The 17,927-nt window shown below is 60.0% G+C and overlaps 4 protein-coding genes across 4 annotated transcripts; 2 read left to right on the top strand and 2 right to left on the bottom strand.

The window, feature by feature from the left end:
- Positions 1-187: 187 nt before the first annotated feature.
- GGTG_04015 (hypothetical protein) lies at positions 188-2,900 on the top strand (the record flags this gene model as incomplete). Its single annotated transcript, XM_009221804.1, has 2 exons — positions 188-303; positions 563-2,900. 2 exons carry the CDS (start codon positions 188-190, stop codon positions 2,898-2,900), a joined length of 2,454 nt encoding a protein of 817 aa, XP_009220068.1.
- A 290-nt stretch (positions 2,901-3,190) lies between these two features.
- Positions 3,191-5,638, top strand: GGTG_04014 (D-lactate dehydrogenase). Its single transcript, XM_009221803.1, has 4 exons — positions 3,191-3,705; positions 3,765-5,033; positions 5,121-5,215; positions 5,301-5,638. The coding sequence occupies exons 1-4, from the start codon at positions 3,405-3,407 to the stop codon at positions 5,472-5,474; spliced, it is 1,839 nt and encodes a 612-aa protein (XP_009220067.1). The 5' UTR covers positions 3,191-3,404; the 3' UTR covers positions 5,475-5,638.
- On the bottom strand, positions 5,217-10,722 carry GGTG_04013 (hypothetical protein). Its single transcript, XM_009221802.1, has one exon. It carries the CDS (start codon positions 10,571-10,573, stop codon positions 6,029-6,031), a length of 4,545 nt encoding a protein of 1,514 aa, XP_009220066.1. The 5' UTR covers positions 10,574-10,722; the 3' UTR covers positions 5,217-6,028.
- Positions 10,723-12,524: 1,802 nt separating this feature from the next.
- On the bottom strand, positions 12,525-15,865 carry GGTG_04012 (MADS-box MEF2 type transcription factor). The gene is made up of 3 exons (XM_009221801.1): positions 15,279-15,865; positions 15,052-15,208; positions 12,525-14,977 (listed from the first exon to the last, which is right to left on the bottom strand). The coding sequence occupies exons 1-3, from the start codon at positions 15,332-15,334 to the stop codon at positions 13,076-13,078; spliced, it is 2,115 nt and encodes a 704-aa protein (XP_009220065.1). The 5' UTR covers positions 15,335-15,865; the 3' UTR covers positions 12,525-13,075.
- Between the last annotated feature and the right edge of the window lie 2,062 nt (positions 15,866-17,927).

Raw genomic sequence — 17,927 nt, 5'->3', positions numbered from 1 at the left:
CTCTTCGGCTCTACGAAACGAGCCACGGTGTGCAATTCCGACAACCCCAGCCCACAGCAGCAACAGCAAGTAACCGCCAGGGTCGGCCCAGCCAAACAAGCAGCCAACCAGCCAGACCGACTGCCAGAAAGACAGCGCAACGCACAGGCCTGAGCAGCCCAGCCCAGGCGACGAGGATGGGGCAACCATGGGCTACGATTGGGACGTCCACCGTGAAACATGCTACCGTGTGTACGTGGAGGAGCGCAGGTCCATGGACGAGTTGATGGAGTACATGAAGCTCCACCATGGATTTACCCCGAGGTACGTTTGCTTGCCCGCCCCGACCCTCCAGCCCCGGCCTGCTGCTTTGGTCTGCTTTCCGGTCATGTCGGGCCCTTGCCGTGCATGCGTCGCCGCCGCCAAGGGCTGCCCTTGGCCGCCCCCCACACCCACACCCGTCGGTCGAGAACTGAGCCGGCATTTGGAGCAGAACAGCCCAAAAGGTCCAACCTCTGGCTTGGCATCGCGCGGCAAGAAACGACCCCCTGACCTGACGCTTCGAACCAAACCGCACCTATAGCAAGCGAGCATTCCAGCAGCAGATACGAAAATGGGAGTTCCCCAGCAAGCAGGTCGGCGCCCACAAGAACCACACGCTGGTCGAGCGGGTCCGCCAGCTCTGGGAGGCGAACCACGCCCAGCGCGAGATGCTGGCCGTGCTGCGCGGTGAGGGCTTCGACGTCAGCGCCCGCCAGCTGGTTCGCCTCCGCACACACCACCGCTGGCTGCTCCGCCTGCCAAGGGCAGGGGATCTCGGAGGAGGGAGCGACGACGGCACCAGCGCCCCGGGAGCCGATCCGTCTCTGTCGCAGGCGGCCAAGAGCGACGACACGGCTACCGAGCTGATCATAGACTCGCTCTTGGCTCATGGCCGTGAAGACATTGCGAACCAGGACGAGGACGACGACGGCGGGAATGATGGCAGTAGCAGCAATGGTGACAATGACGTCACTGGCCTGGGAGAGGGCAACGCCGGTCTTGATGGGGACTTGACCGAAGCCGCCGTCGCCGTGGCGCTACAGACGGCTGGAGAGGCTGCGACCAGGCGCGGGCGGCGACGGAAGCAGCTCGAGGCCGAGTCGGCGGAACGGTGGGAGTCGCGCAAACGGCGACGGCGGACCCGCGACTGGGCGGGCCTCCCCGCGGACCCGGCCGGCTGCCCGCCGCGGTTTCCGTCCGAGACGACGCTGACGGAGAGCAAGGCTCTGCTCGGCCTGGACGCCGAGACGTACAGCCGGGTGCGCCGGGACTTCCAGCTCATCTGCGAGGCCGAGGGTCTGCTGCGCAAGACGGCGGCCGGCCAGGCTGCCTGGGAGGAGGCCAAGGCCCGCCTGGTACGCGAGACGCCGCACCTGCGCAACGCCATGGAGGACCCCGCAAAGGGCGAGGCCCCAGATGCAGACGCCCAGGACGACCATGGCTATGGTGGAGCAGGGGGAGGAGGTGTCGGGCGAAAGAAGCAGCGGGAATGTCAAAATAGGATGGCGCTGGCCCTCGACGTCATCTGCACCGACGTGACCAAGCGGCTCCGCGCATCCGAGGGGACCGGACCGTCGGGACGGCGGCCGACGCTAGCCGAGGTGAAAAATACTCTCGGCGTCAACCCGGACCAGGCACGGCGTATGCGGCTTGTCTTAGGCCGCATCTTGGCCGAGGAACGGTTCACTACCAAGCTCGAAGTTGGGAGCGAACGCTGGGAGGAGCTCAAGCGACGGTGGCAGGACGAGTCACCCGAGCTCCGCGAGGCGCTTTGTTTTCCCGCCAAGATGGACACACCTGGGGCTGGCGGCGCAGTGGCGGTCGACGAAGTGGGCAAGACGGACGAGGAGCATCGCAGGCTACGGGCCGAAAAGCTGCGGGCGGTTGAGTTCATGGCCAGGGACATTATGAAGAGGTTCAGGGATGACATGACCAGGCGGCGGAACAGGAGGACGGGCAGCGCCAGCGCCAGCACCGAGACGCCGCCACTGCCCCAACAGCTGTCCATGGAGGGCGAGGCGACCATTCTAGACCCAGAGATTGTGGGCACTGATATTGGCGACGGGCTCGACGGCAGTAGCGATGGCAACGGCTACGGGACTGGTCTTTCGCTGGTGGTGCCCAGCACGCCGGCGGCGCACTTGCAGATGCAGCACATGGGGGTGGCGCTCCAGATGGCACCTCGGTCTGAGCAGGTGCAAGTGCAGGACCAGCTGCCGCAGCAAATGCACCATGGCGCCTCCCAGCACGGGCACGGGCTCGATGACGACACGTCGGTCATGGTCGCTCCGGGGGGTCTGTCTCTTGAGGCGCACATGGGCCCGTCGCTCCTGCTCGCAGCGGATGCGCAGGCGGCAGCCTTTGTGAACCAGCAACAATACCTTGAGGAACTGCAGCACCACCACCACCAAGCCGCCGTGTTTGGCCAGCACGAGCAACAGCACAACCTCCAGCAGCAGCAGCAGCCGCACCAACACGACGTTCAGCAACATCACCTCCTCCATCATCACCATCATCACCAAAGCCACCACGAACAACAACACCCAAGCCTAGCCGTCTTCCTCCAGCTACACCCGCGGTCGTCAATCATGGGCGACTTCCAGGAGCTCTGGGTGGCGACCATCGGCGGCGGGGCCTCGTCGCCGTCGCGGCCCGGGGGGCTGTCACTTTTGGAGGAGCTCAAGGCAGGGGCGGTGGAGAAGTTCGTGCCGGGGGTCGTCTGCGTCATGGTGGAGGGCCTGGTCAAGGACTCCAAGACGCTCGACGACATGCCGCTCCAGATCAACGACGAGCGCGAGCTCGCGGCGTACCTGCAGCACGTGGACACTGTGGGCGGCGCGCCTCGATTCAACGTGCTGCTGCAGTATGGGGTTGCATAGATGGTATTTTGTAGGTACTAGGTGGTAGGTACTAGGTGGTAGGTACTATCTAGGTGGTAGGTGGTCTATCTTCAAAATGCCGCAGCGTCCATATCAGGCAACTCCGAAGGCCGAGTGTTGCCGTCAATTCTGCTGGGACAAAGCAACCGCTCTTGCCGGACCCGCCTGTCCGCCCGAGGAGCCGGGCCAGGGCGTTGGCACTTGCAGTTGGTTGGGGTACACAGCACAGCAGTCGAAGTGGGGCAAGTGTCAGTGTGTTCGTTCTGATTCAATTTTTGCGCCGCCGAGCTGCAGCTCGAGAATTGGCCCCCACGCTTTGATCCCTCATCGGCGCTGCCTAACACGACATACTTAGCCTGCTTGAACCCTCCAGCTTCCCCTCACGTACTCCATGCGTCCCTAGTATCCCGTTTTTCTGTATGCCTGACCACCTGGCAACCACCTCTCCAGCACATATTCCCTACCTCCAACATATCCATACTTGGGGTTAGACCAGCGCCGACAATGGCGCAGCTCGGCGCAAAAGGGCACAAGGCCCTGGCCGCAAACATGAGCGCCCGTCGCTGCTCAGTCGCGCTGGGCCGTGGGGGTAGCAGCTCTAGCAGCTCTAGCTCCAGTTCTGGTAGCATCGCGCAAGCCCCGGCCGGCGCCCGCCTCTCGTCGACCGACAACGGCAAGCCAACCTTCAAGGGCCAGATGATGCAGGGCATCACGCAGCGCCTGGCCAAGGAGAAGGCCGACAGGGAGCGCATGGAGCGCGAGCGCCAGACGAGCGCCCCCGCACGCAACGCCGCCACGTCGTTTGGTCAGTCGCCGTCGCCGCGCGGGGAGAAGGAAAAGCAAAGACTAACGCTCCACCCCCAGTAATCCTCTTCGCCTCGGCCGTTGCCTACTACATGGGCACCAAGCTGCCTCACGACCCCGACCCAGCCTCGACGGTGCCGCTCAGCGGGGCGCCGCAGCTCAGGCAGGTCAGCCAGGACGAGCTGCAGGCGGCCTGGGCGGACCTCGTGGCCATCGTGGGCAAGGAGAACATGAGCACCTCGGACTCGGCCCTCGACAGCCACTCGGGCTCGTCGTGGTCGTCACACCCGCGCCAGCCCGACGAGCGGCCCTTTTGCGTCGTGTGGCCGCGCACGACGGACGAGGTCTCGCGCATCATGAAGGTGCTGCACTCGCGCCGCATCCCCGTCACGGGCTATAGCGGCGGCACCTCGCTCGAGGGCCACTTCTCGCCGACGCGCGGCGGCGTCGTCGTCGACTTTGGCCGCATGGGCCGCGTCGTGTCCATCAACAAGGCCGACCTCGACGCCATCGTGCAGCCGGGCCTGGGCTGGGAGGCGCTCAACGACGCCCTGGCCGAGCACGGGCTCTTCTTCCCGCCCGACCCGGGCCCGGGCGCCATGATCGGCGGCATGATCGGCACCGGCTGCAGCGGCACAAACGCCTACCGCTACGGCACCATGAAGGACTGGGTGCTGTCGCTGACGGTCGTGCTGGCCGACGGCACCGTCGTCAAGACGCGCCAGCGGCCCCGCAAGAGCTCGGCCGGCTACGACCTCACGCGCCTCTTCGTCGGCTCCGAGGGCACCCTGGGCCTGGTGACCGAGGCCACGCTGCGCCTGGCCGTCAAGCCCGCCTCCACCTCGGTCGCCGTCACCACCTTCCCCAGCATCCGCCGCGCCGCCGACTGCGTGGCCGCGGTCGTGGGCGCCGGCGTCCAGGTCGCCGCCGTCGAGATCCTCGACGACGCCCAGATGCGCTGCATCAACGAGGCCGGCATGACGACGCGCCACTGGAAGGAGGCCCCCACGCTCTTCTTCAAGTTCGCCGGCACCCCGGCCGCCGTCAAGGAGCAGGTGGCCCTGGTCCAGACCATGGCAAAGGGCACGGGATCCACCAGCTTCGACTTTGCAAAGAACGCCGACGAGCAGGCCGAGCTGTGGAGCGCCCGCAAGGAGGCCCTCTGGAGCACCGCCGCCGTCAAGAAGGACGGCGACCACATCTGGACCAGCGACGTGGCCGTGCCCATCTCGCGCCTGCCCGACATCATCGAGGAGACCAAGCGCGACATGAAGGAGAGCGGCCTGTTTGGCACCATTGTCGGCCACGCGGGCGACGGCAACTTTCATAGTCAGTATACCAAGTTTTCACTCCCCCCGTCCAATGTGGCGCAAAAGCCCTTCCAGCTAACCCCAACCGAACCCCCGAAACAAACAGCAATCCTCGTCTACAACGATCAGCAAAGACAGGCTGCCGTCGACTTTGAGCACCGGATGGTGAAGAGGGCCATCGAGATGGAAGGCACTGTGACTGTAAGAATTTGCCTCGACTTTTTTTTTTCCTTCTAGTAAATGTTTCGAACGTAACACACGTTTTCTCACCCTCCCCGCCAAACAGGGCGAACACGGCGTCGGACTGGTCAAGAGGGACTACCTCCCCCACGAGCTCGGCGAGTCCGCCGTCGATCTGATGCGCAAGATGAAGCTGGCATTTGACCCGCTCTGCCTGCTCAACTGCGACAAGATTGTGCGGATGCAGAAGCCCAAGGCGGGCGAGGTTGGCGAGTGGTGAGGCACGTGGTTAATATAGGTGTAATATCACTTTGGCTCAGTATACACGAGGCACCCACTGCCTCAGTACCTCCTCCCATAGGCGCCTAAAGTTGGATTCCCCATGTGAGCAAAGCAGGTGGGCCATAATACAAAAGCCAACGCGAGCTTTCGTCTCTCCTCACATGACTACACTCAAGGCTGCGAGTCTAGATGTGCAAAAACCATCCCGCGCTAGCAGGCATGTCCCCATTTCAAAGATGCATTCAGTCTCTCCCTTCAAGACTGATAGCACGCGGGAGTGCCGACCCATGGTGACCCTGGCACATGGGGCATCCGGGAACAAACTACCGCCCGAACTAGATCTGACTAGAGGGGTCGGCGAGAGGCGAGCGGCCGGCTGGGCTTGATTCGCCGAGACGGCGTCTCGACGGGTGTTTCGGAAAGCCGGCAGGTTTATTTGCACCGCATACGTCGTACCCCCCGCTGGCGTTCGGAAGCATAACCGAGAAAGAAAGAAAAGGAAGAGAATGAGACGAACCCAAACGACAGGGTCCCTTATCAGCCGAACACATGTCACGCGATGCGTATGACCTCCTCCGTTGGGCCGGCCTCCTCCCAGGCCTGGGGATGGATCAGCGCCACGGTGCAGCGGCACGCTGCCCCGAACCGCGCGACGTCTCGCCCGTCGATGACCAGGACGTTCACCAACCCCTGTTTCAGCACGCTGCCCCTGGTGAAGACCTCGTCGTCAAATATCGAAATCGCCCCGCCGACGTGGCCGAACCCCCGGCGCGGCTCGATGCCGACGGGGTACGCAGAGACGCCCACCATCTTGAGCTCCCCCTCCGTGTCCCGAAACAGACCGGTCCCGACCCACTGGTAGTGGTACTGCTGCCACCACAGCCCGCAGTGCGCGCCGTTCCGGTCCCGGATCCGCCGCACGCTCTGCGGGCCCCGGACGTGCGGCTGGTCCGGCAGGCTAAAGTACTCCTTGTGCGGGTCCACGGTGAAGCTTTCCAGGGAGGCGACTGGCGCGGTCATTACGAGGACGTTGGCCGCGGGTGGGGGCCGGTGCTGTCCGCCGGGTCGGGTGGCTTCTGGACCGAATACCCACGTCTTGCCCGTGTCCGGGTCGCACCACGTCTTCGCGTCTTTTGCCAGGTTCCGGACCCAGTCTCCCGGTAAGGTCTCCTTTTCCTTGCCCTTGCTAGACTTTCGGATGGCATCCTCTTTGGCGACCTCTTTTTCGGCGTCTTCTTTTTCGGCGTCTTCTTTTTCGGCGTCTTCTTTTTCGGCGTCTTCTTTTTCGGCGTCTTCTTTTTCGGCGTCTTCTTTTTCGGCGTCTTCTTTTTCGGCGTCCACTACATTCTGATCTACCTGTCCTGCTCCATCTTCCAGAGCCGATGCTTTTGCCCCGGATGAATCACACGCTCCAGGGTCCGGGGTAGCATGGTCCGCCTCTCTGTCCTGTGCGTCGGCTGTCGCAAATGTTTGCGTTTGCACCTGGGTTTCCGTCGGCTTAGGCCGGTCCGTGGTCGGTACGCGCGACTGGTCATCGGGGCATGGGAACACCTGGCGTCCGTCAAGTTCGATCGATCTCGCGAGGGCGATGGGCTGTTCGTGCGGCCGCGTGAGCCACTCGAACAGGCGGAAATCGACGGGCCCGTCCCAGCCAGCCCACGACCAGCTGGGGAACCTGAGGTCCACGTCCCCCGGCTCGTATTTAGCATCGTCCAACGTCATTACTTTTGCGCCGCGCCGGGGGATGCGGTCGGCCGGAGACCAGAGGAGCGCGTGCAGGAAGACCGCTTGGGGAATCCCGTGCAGCGCGGTGGCGTCGATAGTGCTGTAGCCTGACCAGTACTCGTCAAAGACGGCCAGGACGCCCCTGAACCCGTCGATGATGTCTGACTTATGCGTAAACTTGCGGCGCGTGTACAACCCCACGAGGGCCATGTATGCGCGGAGCGAGCGGTGCATCATCAACGGCGTGCCGAGGTCGTGCCAAGAATGCATCGTTGCCAGCGGGTTGGTGTGGTTGTGTTGCCTGAGAGTGGAAGGCACGGCATCTCCGTGAAAGTGCGCATCCAGGTCCTGGTCCACGCCCCCCTCTGAAGTCGTCGTCTTGCTGCACTGGAAGTAGACGGCATCCTGGGTGAAGAAGAAGCATCGCCTCGACAAGAGGTGTTCTTGCAGAATCCAGCCCCGGGTGTTCCATGTCGACCGCTTGAGCTGCAAATAGAAGGGGCGCGGGGTCTGCACAATGTGCGCATCTTCGTTCTCGTCCGATGACGGGTCATGCTCGAGAGCTGGACTGCGCCGGGTGACTGTGAAGCTCTCCGACTTCTGCGGCGTTCGGCTCCCTGGCACGACCCCCGGCAGTCCCGCGTCTGCCGAGTCTCCATACATGGCGGCAATCGTCACAAATGCGTTGCCATACACCACGTCCATCCTGGGTATGTCCCTGGCCTTTTGATCCTGGTCGTCCTGCACGATGCAGACGGCATCGATCCACAAGAGCCTTTCCCCCATCAGACGAACAAGCTGAATGGCGTCTCTGATCGTTCTCGGGAACGGTACCGCCGCCAGCCCACCCGGCCGTCGACGCTCGGCGACATTCTTGCGAAGTGTCATGTGCATGTCAACCTGGCCCCACGTGTAGCTCAGGGCAAGGTACCGCTCCTTGCTGGTGGTGTCGACGAGACAGTCCTTCACCACGTCGATACACATGAGCGGTATTTCCATCCTGATTCGCTCCCCAGGTCTGGGGTGGTTACAGGTCCGGCCGTGGTTGTAGTCACAGTCCCGGAGCCATGTCTGAAGCTGCCGGGGATTCACCAGCTGGCCTCCTTCTGTGGTGCATATGGGCCCGTCCGGATCTGCCATAACCTCCTGCAGCGGCAGGCCGTCCGCAACCTCCCATCCCTGTCGCATCGTGCGCCGGAAGGACCCCTCGGTCGCCAGCACCAGCTCGCCCACGGGGGTGACGCCGTACATGACCCTCAGGAAGCTATCGCCGGTGGGGAGCCTCCCGCAGCTGCCGGTGAGCGCCCTGGCGTGTTCGTCGGTCTGTCCCAGGTCCACCTCGAGCTCGCCCTGGGGCGTCGTCAGGAGCGATGCCAGGGACCGGCACAGGGCGCAGTGATCTCGGCAGAACAGGAGGACTCGCCAGTCGCCGAGCAAGGGGAGCAGCGAGCCAGCCGAGTCAAACTCGAATCCGGCTTCGGTGACGTGCAAAAACTTGAGAAATGTTCGGCAGGACCGGCACAGCTTGCTGTTCGGAAATCCGCCCTTGTCCATTGCTTGCTCAAACGCCTCGGCTTCCAGCCGCTGCTCTCGGGCGATGAACTCCTCGCGCGATACGGGTCTGTTGGACTTGTATCCCATCAGGGTGTGTATCAGGGCCATCTTCGCAATCCTGCGAACCCTAGTGTCCCTGTCATCAAAAGGCTTGTCCCGTAGTTCCTCTCTCTCCCAGTCTTCACGGGCGACCGGCACCCCTCTATCTTCCCATTCTTGATTTGGGGCGTCTAGTAGCAATCGAATCTGGTCTTCGTCGAGCGAGATACCATCCTCGGCAGCGCAGACCAGAATAACCGTGCGATAGGTGATCAGCTGGTAAAGGAATGTCGGCCTGAAGCCAATGCCTTTCGGGTCCACGTAGTCGGCCGTGGACAGAAAGACGCCATGAATTTCGTCCTCTGCCAGCTGCCTCGCATGGCTGTCGGGAGGTGTGCACCTGAGACGCCGCACGAGGCCAAGCAAGCCTTTGACGCTCAGGTGGCCTCCTCGTACGGTTACGTCCTGCTCAGTGTGACCCGCGACTCTCATTGCGCTCCACCGGTGAACGGCGGTGGTGACGCAGGCCAGGAGCTCATCTAGATGCTCGAGCTTCCCGCTCGCCGCGTACAGACGCCCGAGCATCTTCGTATAAGTGTCTCCTATTTCCTCGCGGCCCGGGTAGGCGATTGGCATGGTTGACATGGCTTCCTTGCACACGGCCATGGTGGCCTCGAATACTTCCAGAGAGTGACTCGAAGAGATGTAAAGATGGGCTGAGAGGAGGAGCTGATGGAGACAATCGGGTTTCAGCGCATGATCCGGCGACAGCGAGTGAAAGCGGAGGTTCAAATAGTGTGTGACTTGGCGCAGATCATCGATATCGGCGGTGTGGACGTGTCGGTCCCGATGTAGGGCAGCGAGATATTGAAGCAGACTGTCTCTTCCATCGTTAATGTGCCCATCATCCAAGAGGCACTCAGAGATCTTGAGTTGACGCATGGCCTCGTTCAGGTCTTGGAGGCTCTTCGTTTCCTGGTACCTGCGCTCTTGTAAGAAACCGAGCTGGGTGATGCCTATCCGGTGTAGTGCGGAATCCGGCGGCGTCGACGCGACAAGTTGACGCAGCAGCCTCACGGCTTCTTGCCAATCCTCATCGGCTCGGCCGTCTCTGTGGCGGCGATCCAGCACGGAAGCGAGGTTGTTCAGGGCCAACATGTACGTCTCAGAATTCACGGCCGCGCAGGCCAGGATCTGGCGCCGACACGCTATGGATTCGTCCAGGTCGTCGGCGTCGCCACAGAGAACGTTCTGATGGGACAGCGAATGACCCAACGCGACCAGTATGTCAATATACAAGGCTACATCATGCTCGCGCAGCCGTAGCGTATCGGCAACACGCTGAGCCTCGCGACCGTGCTTGACAGACATGCTCAGCGAGTGACGTGAGTTTGTGAGGACATGTCGCTCAAACTCGACGCGGCAGAAGAGCAAGAGAGCTTTTGGTCGCTGACTGAAATCGCCTGGCGTGTGCCGGAGTACAGCATCTAGATGCTCTGCCGCGAGCATGAGCCGGCTCTCTTCCATCTGCTGAGACGCTGCGCCGAGCGCCAGGCAGCCCTCGGCGATCAAAAACCGATACTGAACTTCTTTTTCCAGAGAGACGTTGCCCGTTGCGAGAGCCCGCTCTAGATCCGGTTGAAGCCGTTCAATCGCCTTCCACGCCTCCGATGCATGCATCTCTGTCGAGTTCGAGATCTGTGGCGATGCTGACGACTCCGGTGCCGATCGGCCAGGCGAACCAGGCGAACCAGGCGGGCTGCCCCGGAAGTTGTCCATGGCGGATAAGATGTAGGATTTCCTAGCCGATGCGGGGCGATGGGAATGAGGGAAAACAGAGAGAGTGAAGCCATTCTTCGTCTGAGCGGATTTCTACTCTGATCAGGGCGGGCAAGGACCCATCGCAGCCTGGAGGTGGCGGCGTGCCGTGCCACCATACCCAAACGGATGTGCTCTTTTCCACGGGGCGATGCATGATTGGTGCGATGGCCTGCCTCCCACGATCATCGAGATTGGTGGTTGGAGGACCGACGAGAGGCGGTGCAATACACATCTTTGACGCCCATTCAATCCCACCCAAGACCAGTAAGGCGCCAGCAGAGCCAGCAAGGCTACGTGCGCCACACGCGTCATTTCACCTCTGCAGTTCGAAGCACGCCCGAGAGAAGGCACGATGCACGAGTGGGTTATTTGGGGGAAAGAGATAGAACCAAGAGGCACGAGGAAGGCGCGAGGGCCCCGAATAGATGCATATACGAGTTGTCGCCTCCTGTGCTTCTACCTGTTTGAATTTTCTTTTCCAACACATAAACACGAAGAGGCCAAGGAACGGGATAATAGAGAGGTTGGGGGATGGGAAACGGAATAAGAATAGAGCCCACGCGTTAAGGTGATAGTCAATTTTCTTGCCTTGGACGCCGCTGCTTCGCCGCAACTCTAGCCTATCTCAGCGGCCTTGGTTCATGGTTTGTACCGACATAGGAAGGCGCGGGGAGTTTGACGATGGGCGTGTTTATGATTACGTGTTGCGCGAATTCCTACAAGGAAAACTACGCGCCCGAACGCGCCTGGGGTTTTGTCGACGAGGTGCCATGCGATGTGATGTGAACGGTTGGCCACGGGCGGGGTCCGATGGGGCACTGATGGTCGGTCACACCACAAACCTTTCTTTCCGCTAGCTGCAGCGGGCCGGGCAATTCCTATTTCTAAATTTAGGAAGGGATGGGGGAAAAACCCCATAGATCCGGCGCAACAAACTTGAATTGAAAAAAAAAATTGAAAAAAAATTGAAAAAAGTCCTTTGCCGAGCACCGACGGCCCCCGGGAATGCAGAACGAATCACCTACCCACCTAGGTAGGTAGCTATCTTGCCTACCTACCCAATCACCTCCCTATAATGTGATGCATCCGCCCTGGCATCATGCCTGGGCTCTCTGATCCCGCCGTCCGCGGGCTTCCCAAAAAGGGTCTGGAACCTTGCTGGTGGCGTAGCCCAGAACTCCCCCTCCCCCGTCATGTATGCCATAACCTCCCTGGCGTCGGACGGACGTGCGCCGCGTGAGGGGACCTAGCACACACCCCAAGTCCCTCGCACCCACTGAAAAAAAAAAATCAAGACCGCAAACAAGGGGCCCTCATTTCAAAGTCAATCAACACCGCCAAAAGAAATAGCCAACAACTAAAAGATCGTTTTTACAGTAAGGGATTGGATTGGTATCAAAATAATTAGCAATTGCCGGGATCCTTGTTTTTTTGATGTTTTTTTGCTATAGAGCTTGAGTGGGGAATTGCATTTTGAGGTCTTGATTTTTGTTTTCAGTGGGTGCCTCAGTAGGGGGGAGGGGGACGGCGTCTATCAGATCCGTGCTCGCCTGTTTGGCATAGCCGCCCGTCCCCCTTGTTGGGAGCCCGTTAGCTGCCTCGCGGGTCGGCTGTTTTGTACCATGTGCCTCCCATGCAATGGATCCCCCCTCCTTGCTTCCTGTCGGCCAGATCATAGCATCCTTGGCGAGCCGACAGGGGGGCCGAGCAGATTTCGCGGGCGGGAGTGGCTATTCTCTTCCCTGTTCACATCAGTCTTTTCCATTTAGAATACTGTGGGGAGCCGGCTGAGCCGAGGTGGGTGAAGATCAAACAAGAGAGGTTGTGCGGCAGTCGCGCCTACCGACACAGCAATTATCTTGCACCAGTCAGTTATCGTCACATCATACCCAAGCGTTGGACAGAAAAGCGGGTTCCCAGAAAGGCAAATAAATCACAGGGATCTATCATGTACAACTGAGCATCTTTTATTCCATTTTGTCATGTTATACGATTTGGAATCCAGACCGCACCAAGACCCATTCCGTATATGCTCCATCAAAACATTGTCCCACGCGCCCATTCCAGATTCATTAACGCCATGCCAAGACAGAATTATGCCCGTGAACGAGAGTGTGTGCCCATGTAACAACCTGACAAGGCTGTAACGCCAAGAAGTTAACGAAAAAGAGGTGAAGAATTGAAACCCTCCAAAATAAAGAAATAGGTGGGAACCGTGAGTGTAGAGGAAAATGGCCCAGCTCCGGATAAGAATGAAAATGAAAAGAAAAAAAAGGAAAGAAAAGTCGTCGCCTGATTGCATTGCCCCGTAATATCCAGCCAGGATAAAACAGAAGAAGAATGTATGATAAATAAAACGACCCAAAGGAAAAGAGAAAGGAAAAAAGATACAAATCATAATATGATACATGGTGAAGTGAAGTCATATTTTTGTAAGGACGGGAATCGACTCAAAGACTTTTAAGAGTCCACCTTGACCCTCTTGGGTTCGTTGGCGGCAGTAGAATCCATGGCGCCCGTGCCATGTTCGTGGTGGGTGGCCAGGTGGTCGGGGCTCTTCCTTTTGTTGTTGTTGATTGCCACTGCCGCGAGGTTTGTGCTGCTATTGCTGTTGTGATTGTCGTCCCTCAGAAAGCTAGGGCCGCTGCCGACGACCGGGGTGGCAAAGTTCAGCGGGCTGGGGAGCGTGTTGTTGTTGTCGCCACCTCGGAAGTTCCACTCGGGGTAGAAGCTCGAAGGGCTAGGCAGGAAGTCGGTGTTGAGGAAACGCGAGGGCAGGGCTGACACGGGCGTGTCCATGTTTATGCCCGTGGCGGCCTGGAGCTGCTGCGGCGGCCTGCGCGCGAATGGGTTCGGCGGGCCCGTCGCCCCTGCTGAGAGCAGAGCCGACGCAGAGGGAGACGGAGGCGGTAGGACCATGCTCGAGTTGGAGAGCGTGTCATTCTGACGTGTTGATTGCGACGTCGCATCGGTTGAGTGTCCTCCGCGTGGCGACGAGGCCGACTCGGCCGTCACGCTCGTTCCATCGTCCGACTGCTCATCCGGGATCTGCACCTTGAGGCGCGGACGCGGTCCACCGGCTCGTAGGCTGTTGGATCGCGACGGAGGCGTAAAGCCCGCCTCGGATAGCGATGAGATGGATGCGCGGCTAGCCCGGGGGAAAGTCTGTGAAGTCTCGGCACGCTTGGGAGGCGGTGGCGACGTGGTGCCATTGGTCTTGGCTGGCACAGCATGGCCCGCAGCTCCGTCCAGGGACGAAGAACGGCCGACAGATGGTGGGCTCTTATCCGTCTTTGCGGGCTCCGAGTGGAAAGCTGCCAGGTGCTGGCTCAGGATGGATCGGTTCTCATCGATGGGCGTAAAGATGCTGTGCTGCTTCTGGCGAGGCAGCTTCTTCACGCCCGTGTCCAGCAGGGATGTCTGCGGAATGACGCGTTCCTGCGTGCTGGGTTCCGTCTTGATCTCCATGGGGGCTGGGGGCGGAGGCAAGCACCGCGCCTGGTCCGGTTGCTGTTGTTGCTGAGGCTGCGGTTGGGGCGGCGGAGGCTCGTGGATGATTGGAAGCTGCGGTGAGCTGCTGGTGTGCTGGTGCGGCTGCTGCTGCTGCTGTTGGGGTTGCTGTTGGGGTTGCAGGTGCTGCTGTTGGGGCGAGCTGTTGACCATTTGCTGAGGCGAGCTGTGTACGAGATGCTGAGGAGGCGGCGACGTGTGGGGGACATGCTGGGGTGGCATTTGCGGCAGTTGCGGAGGATGCGCCTGGGGCGGAGAAACCGAGTGCCTTTGGATGGGAGCATGGGGAGGCTGTTGGACGTGGGGAGGGAAGCTGGGCGGCATGGAGGCGCGCCTCTGGTCCTCAAGATAATGCATCTGGTGCTGGTGCGCATGCTGCGGCGGCTGCTGGGGGTAAGGAGGGTATTGCGGCCCATGGGCCATCTGAGGCGGCACGTGCGGCGCCATGGTCGTTGGGTTCGGAGGGCCGTAGATTGCGGGCTGGGGGACAAAGGCGAAACCGTTGACCTGCTGTCCTGGCGGAGGCGGAGGCCCGACAGGCTTGCCCATCATGCGGCGCATGTCGCCCCTGGACGGCGGCCTGGATCCCATTTGAGGCTGGGGCGTGTGTTGGCGCTGGACTGCGTGGCCGTGAGAGGTGAACTGCATGCTGTTGGGGATCGGTGGCGACGCTGAGGGAGTGTGGTGCCTCATGTGCTGAGGGAACGGCTGCTGGTTTTGGAAGTGAGGCGGAAGCATGTGCGCATCCATGGAGCCCTGGCGCGGTGGTGTGCCGTCGACGTCCTCGTCCTCGTCATCGTCGGCGCCCCCATTGAAGTCCGAAGGACCCTTGTGCTCTGTTGCGCCGCCATGCTGTCGCGAGATTTCGGATTAGCTTCCAGCGCACGAGGTGTGAAGCCGCTTGCGGTGGCATCTTGTTGACTCACGTAGGTGTATCTTGTGATAAGCTCGCGCATATCACCCGACGAGTACTCGTAAAGCTTCTTGTTGGTGCCGAAGATGAAAACGGCAACGTCGACTGAGCAGAGAACAGAAAGCTCGTGCGCCTTCTTGAACAGACCGCCCTTGCGCTTGAGAAAGGTGCTGCGAAAGATATGATTGTCAGCTCAGAGAAGCGCACCGACGGCTGGCTTGGGAGAGGGGATGCGCCTACACAGAGCGATTCCTGTCATCCTTGATCGCCTTGATCTCGATCTTTCTACGACCCATTTTGAAGTGCCTTTGGCGAGGCTAAGACTGGGGAGAGCAGCGGCGAAGGCTGCGATGGGACTCTTTTATATGGAGAGGGCGTGGTCGAGGGGGCCTTTGTATGTGTACGGCGTCGACCGTGTAATTGATGCTGGGGATCAACTCCGGAGATGCGCTGACCGGGGCGCGGATGAACAAAGGGGATCGGGAGCCAGCCAGGTATATAGGAAGAGAATAGAAAGGAAATATCCAAGTCAGGACCCTGCGCCGGCGAGCTGGGCAAGAGCTAGCTCTTTTGAAGTTGGATGAAGGACAGTGGGGGGAGGCTGGCCGAGCTAGAGAACGTGCAAGCCGTCCGGGGAGAAGGGAGTGCCGTCGACAGTGTGGCGATCGTGACCAAACAGCTGGCGCAGGCGGCAATGGAACAAATGGGGGGAGCAGCTTTAGTTTTTGTACTGAGGCTTTCGCGACAAGGTACAAATGGCTTTGCGATGTAGCTGTGCGGTGTCGTAGGTGTGTTCTGCAGGTTTGGGGCTGTTGATCCAAAAATAGAGGCAGAGAAGTGAGGAACGGAAGAGAGGGGAACAGAGGGAGGGCCACAGGGGGGAAAAGGTGGAAAAAGCGAAAAAGAAAAAAAGAAAAAGAGGGAAAAAGGGAAGGAAGGTGCTTCCGAATCGGGTAAGCGTCGCTTCTAGACCCTTGACTACTACCATGTGGGTCAAGGCCCATTGTGGTCGAAGACGGCTGATTAGCTCCGTCTCCACTTGTTGTTGCAGGCACTGACAGCCAGGGTTTGCATTCGACACCGCCATGGACCTTGCGATGGGACCTGCGATGGGACCTGCCAGATGCTCTGCATGCCACCTGCGTTGTCGCGATAGACGAGCATGGATTGGGGCTGGAGCCGCTTCCCCAGTCAGAATCCCAACCGCCGCCCGTCTACTGTGTACTATGTAGCGGAGGCAGATCTACGTGGAGCGTGTGTGGTGTGTGTAGCGTATGTGTGTACTGTCACATTCGGTCACCAAAGTTGACAGGCTGAGTGAGGGCTGGCTGACGAGCGAGTTCGTGCTGGGACTCGCTCTTTTCCCGCCTTGTATGCAGCCAGCAATTTGAAATTTGAAATTGTTAGCCAGCACCGCGTTCTGGCAGCCATCGTCGTTTCCCCAGGCCTACGTACTCTAGCGGTTTATCCTCTAGCGGTTTAACATTCGAACAAGCTTCGCGGGCAGGCTCGCACAGACCCCAAAGGGACCTGGGAACTTGGGGAGGCGCGTGGGTTCCATCGCGTGGGTTCCATCTCCCGCACCACTCGCATCTCCACCTCCTTGTTGCATCAAAGCCCTCTCAGTCGCGCCAAGGCCTGTGTCAAAGACGTCCCCTTGGCCAAGAGGAGCGCAGACTGGACGAAAAAGGCAAACAAATGGAACAATGGAACCCGCAAGAGAACCCCATCTTTTAGCCCTGTTCGGCCGGCGGCTGCTGCAAACGCCGCCGGCCGATCAACCGAGTGCATAACCCGAAAGCAGACAGGGAAAGAAAGGGCAGGCAGGACGCTTGACGCTTGGAGCAATTCCAGATCCGGGCCTGCTCAGCGGGCTGCCTGCAAGTTCCTGCCTAGATACCTGGATGCCTGGATGCCTGGATTGTCCACTACCAACAGGTAGACACGCGTGCGCGCGCTTCCGCGGCCTCATCCTCATGCCACGCAGCCCAGCGCAACATACCCTCGGTTTCGGTTGAACCTTCAGCGTCGCTACGCCTAGGCCTCGCCAAAAGTTTGTCTGTATCATCAGCAAGCCCGGTTGCTGCCAGGATGGGGCAACGGGATGGACGGGGCTGCGTGGTTACGTTCCCAGGGGGGTTACACAACACACAGCACACAACAGCCTAATGTTCTGTGCGCGCGCGGTCCTGTCAAGGTCGGGGTAACATAAACAGGACACCCGCGATGGCACTGTGGTTTTGAAACAAAAAGCCATCGAGCCCGGGCAGTTAATCAACCGATCTGTCCATGTTGGTGCCAACGCCTTGCTTGGCTCGGCAGATGTATACAGTGTATGACCGGGTAAATCCTTTCTTTTGTTCTTCCTTCTTCCTTCCTTCTTTTTTTTCTTTTTCTTTCGTTTCAGGGCCAGCCATGGATGTGTCGTACCGGATCTCGATACACATCAGCCTAGACCGACGCCAAGCATAGTAAATTCGCTTTTAGCTCCAAACCGCCGAACTTGGCTTGTGAGATTTGCCCAGGAGCCCGCCCACTTGGCAGATGCCAACTAACCCAGGCGGCCGGTTCGCGGCGTGGAAAATGCCAAAAGACGCACCAGGCTAGGGTCGCGTATCAGGAATGCGCTTCTTTGTGGGACCTGTCGCAGGTTCGTAGCATGCGGACAAGCCTATTGACAGACGAACGTGGGGTGGGGCCTTTTTTAAACTTGTTTTTCTTATTTCTACCCTTCAGATGTGACCTCGCGAGCCGTGCCGACCAGATGGTCCTCAATGATAGCGCCCAGTCGCGAGCGGTTCGACAATGGAGAATTTTCATCGAACCTCGTGGATGTAGAGCAGATAAAAAGCAACGTGTCTGTCTCGGGAGGTGCCTCGACGAGTCGAT

Source organism: Gaeumannomyces tritici (assembly GCF_000145635.1).
Source record: "Gaeumannomyces tritici R3-111a-1 unplaced genomic scaffold supercont2.2, whole genome shotgun sequence".
NCBI lineage: Eukaryota > Fungi > Ascomycota > Sordariomycetes > Magnaporthales > Magnaporthaceae > Gaeumannomyces > Gaeumannomyces tritici.
Note: the sequence above shows the minus strand (reverse complement) of the source record. Positions and strands in the feature narration are given on the sequence as shown.

What these genes read in the sequence shown, in the direction of transcription:
- GGTG_04014 (XM_009221803.1), top strand. Translation starts at nt 3,405, where the DNA reads ATGGCGCAGCTCGGCGCAAAAGGGCACAAGGCCCTGGCCGCAAACATG. An exon ending in CAACGCCGCCACGTCGTTTG is followed by an intron (nt 3,706 to 3,764) that starts GTCAGTCGCCGT and finishes CTCCACCCCCAG; the next exon opens with TAATCCTCTTCGCCTCGGCC. An exon ending in GGGCGACGGCAACTTTCATA is followed by an intron (nt 5,034 to 5,120) that starts GTCAGTATACCA and finishes CGAAACAAACAG; the next exon opens with CAATCCTCGTCTACAACGAT.
- GGTG_04013 (XM_009221802.1), bottom strand. Translation starts at nt 10,573, where the DNA reads ATGGACAACTTCCGGGGCAGCCCGCCTGGTTCGCCTGGTTCGCCTGGC.
- GGTG_04012 (XM_009221801.1), bottom strand. Translation starts at nt 15,334, where the DNA reads ATGGGTCGTAGAAAGATCGAGATCAAGGCGATCAAGGATGACAGGAAT. An exon ending in GATGACAGGAATCGCTCTGT is followed by an intron (nt 15,209 to 15,278) that starts GTAGGCGCATCC and finishes TATCTTTCGCAG; the next exon opens with CACCTTTCTCAAGCGCAAGG. An exon ending in TTATCACAAGATACACCTAC is followed by an intron (nt 14,978 to 15,051) that starts GTGAGTCAACAA and finishes ATCTCGCGACAG; the next exon opens with CATGGCGGCGCAACAGAGCA.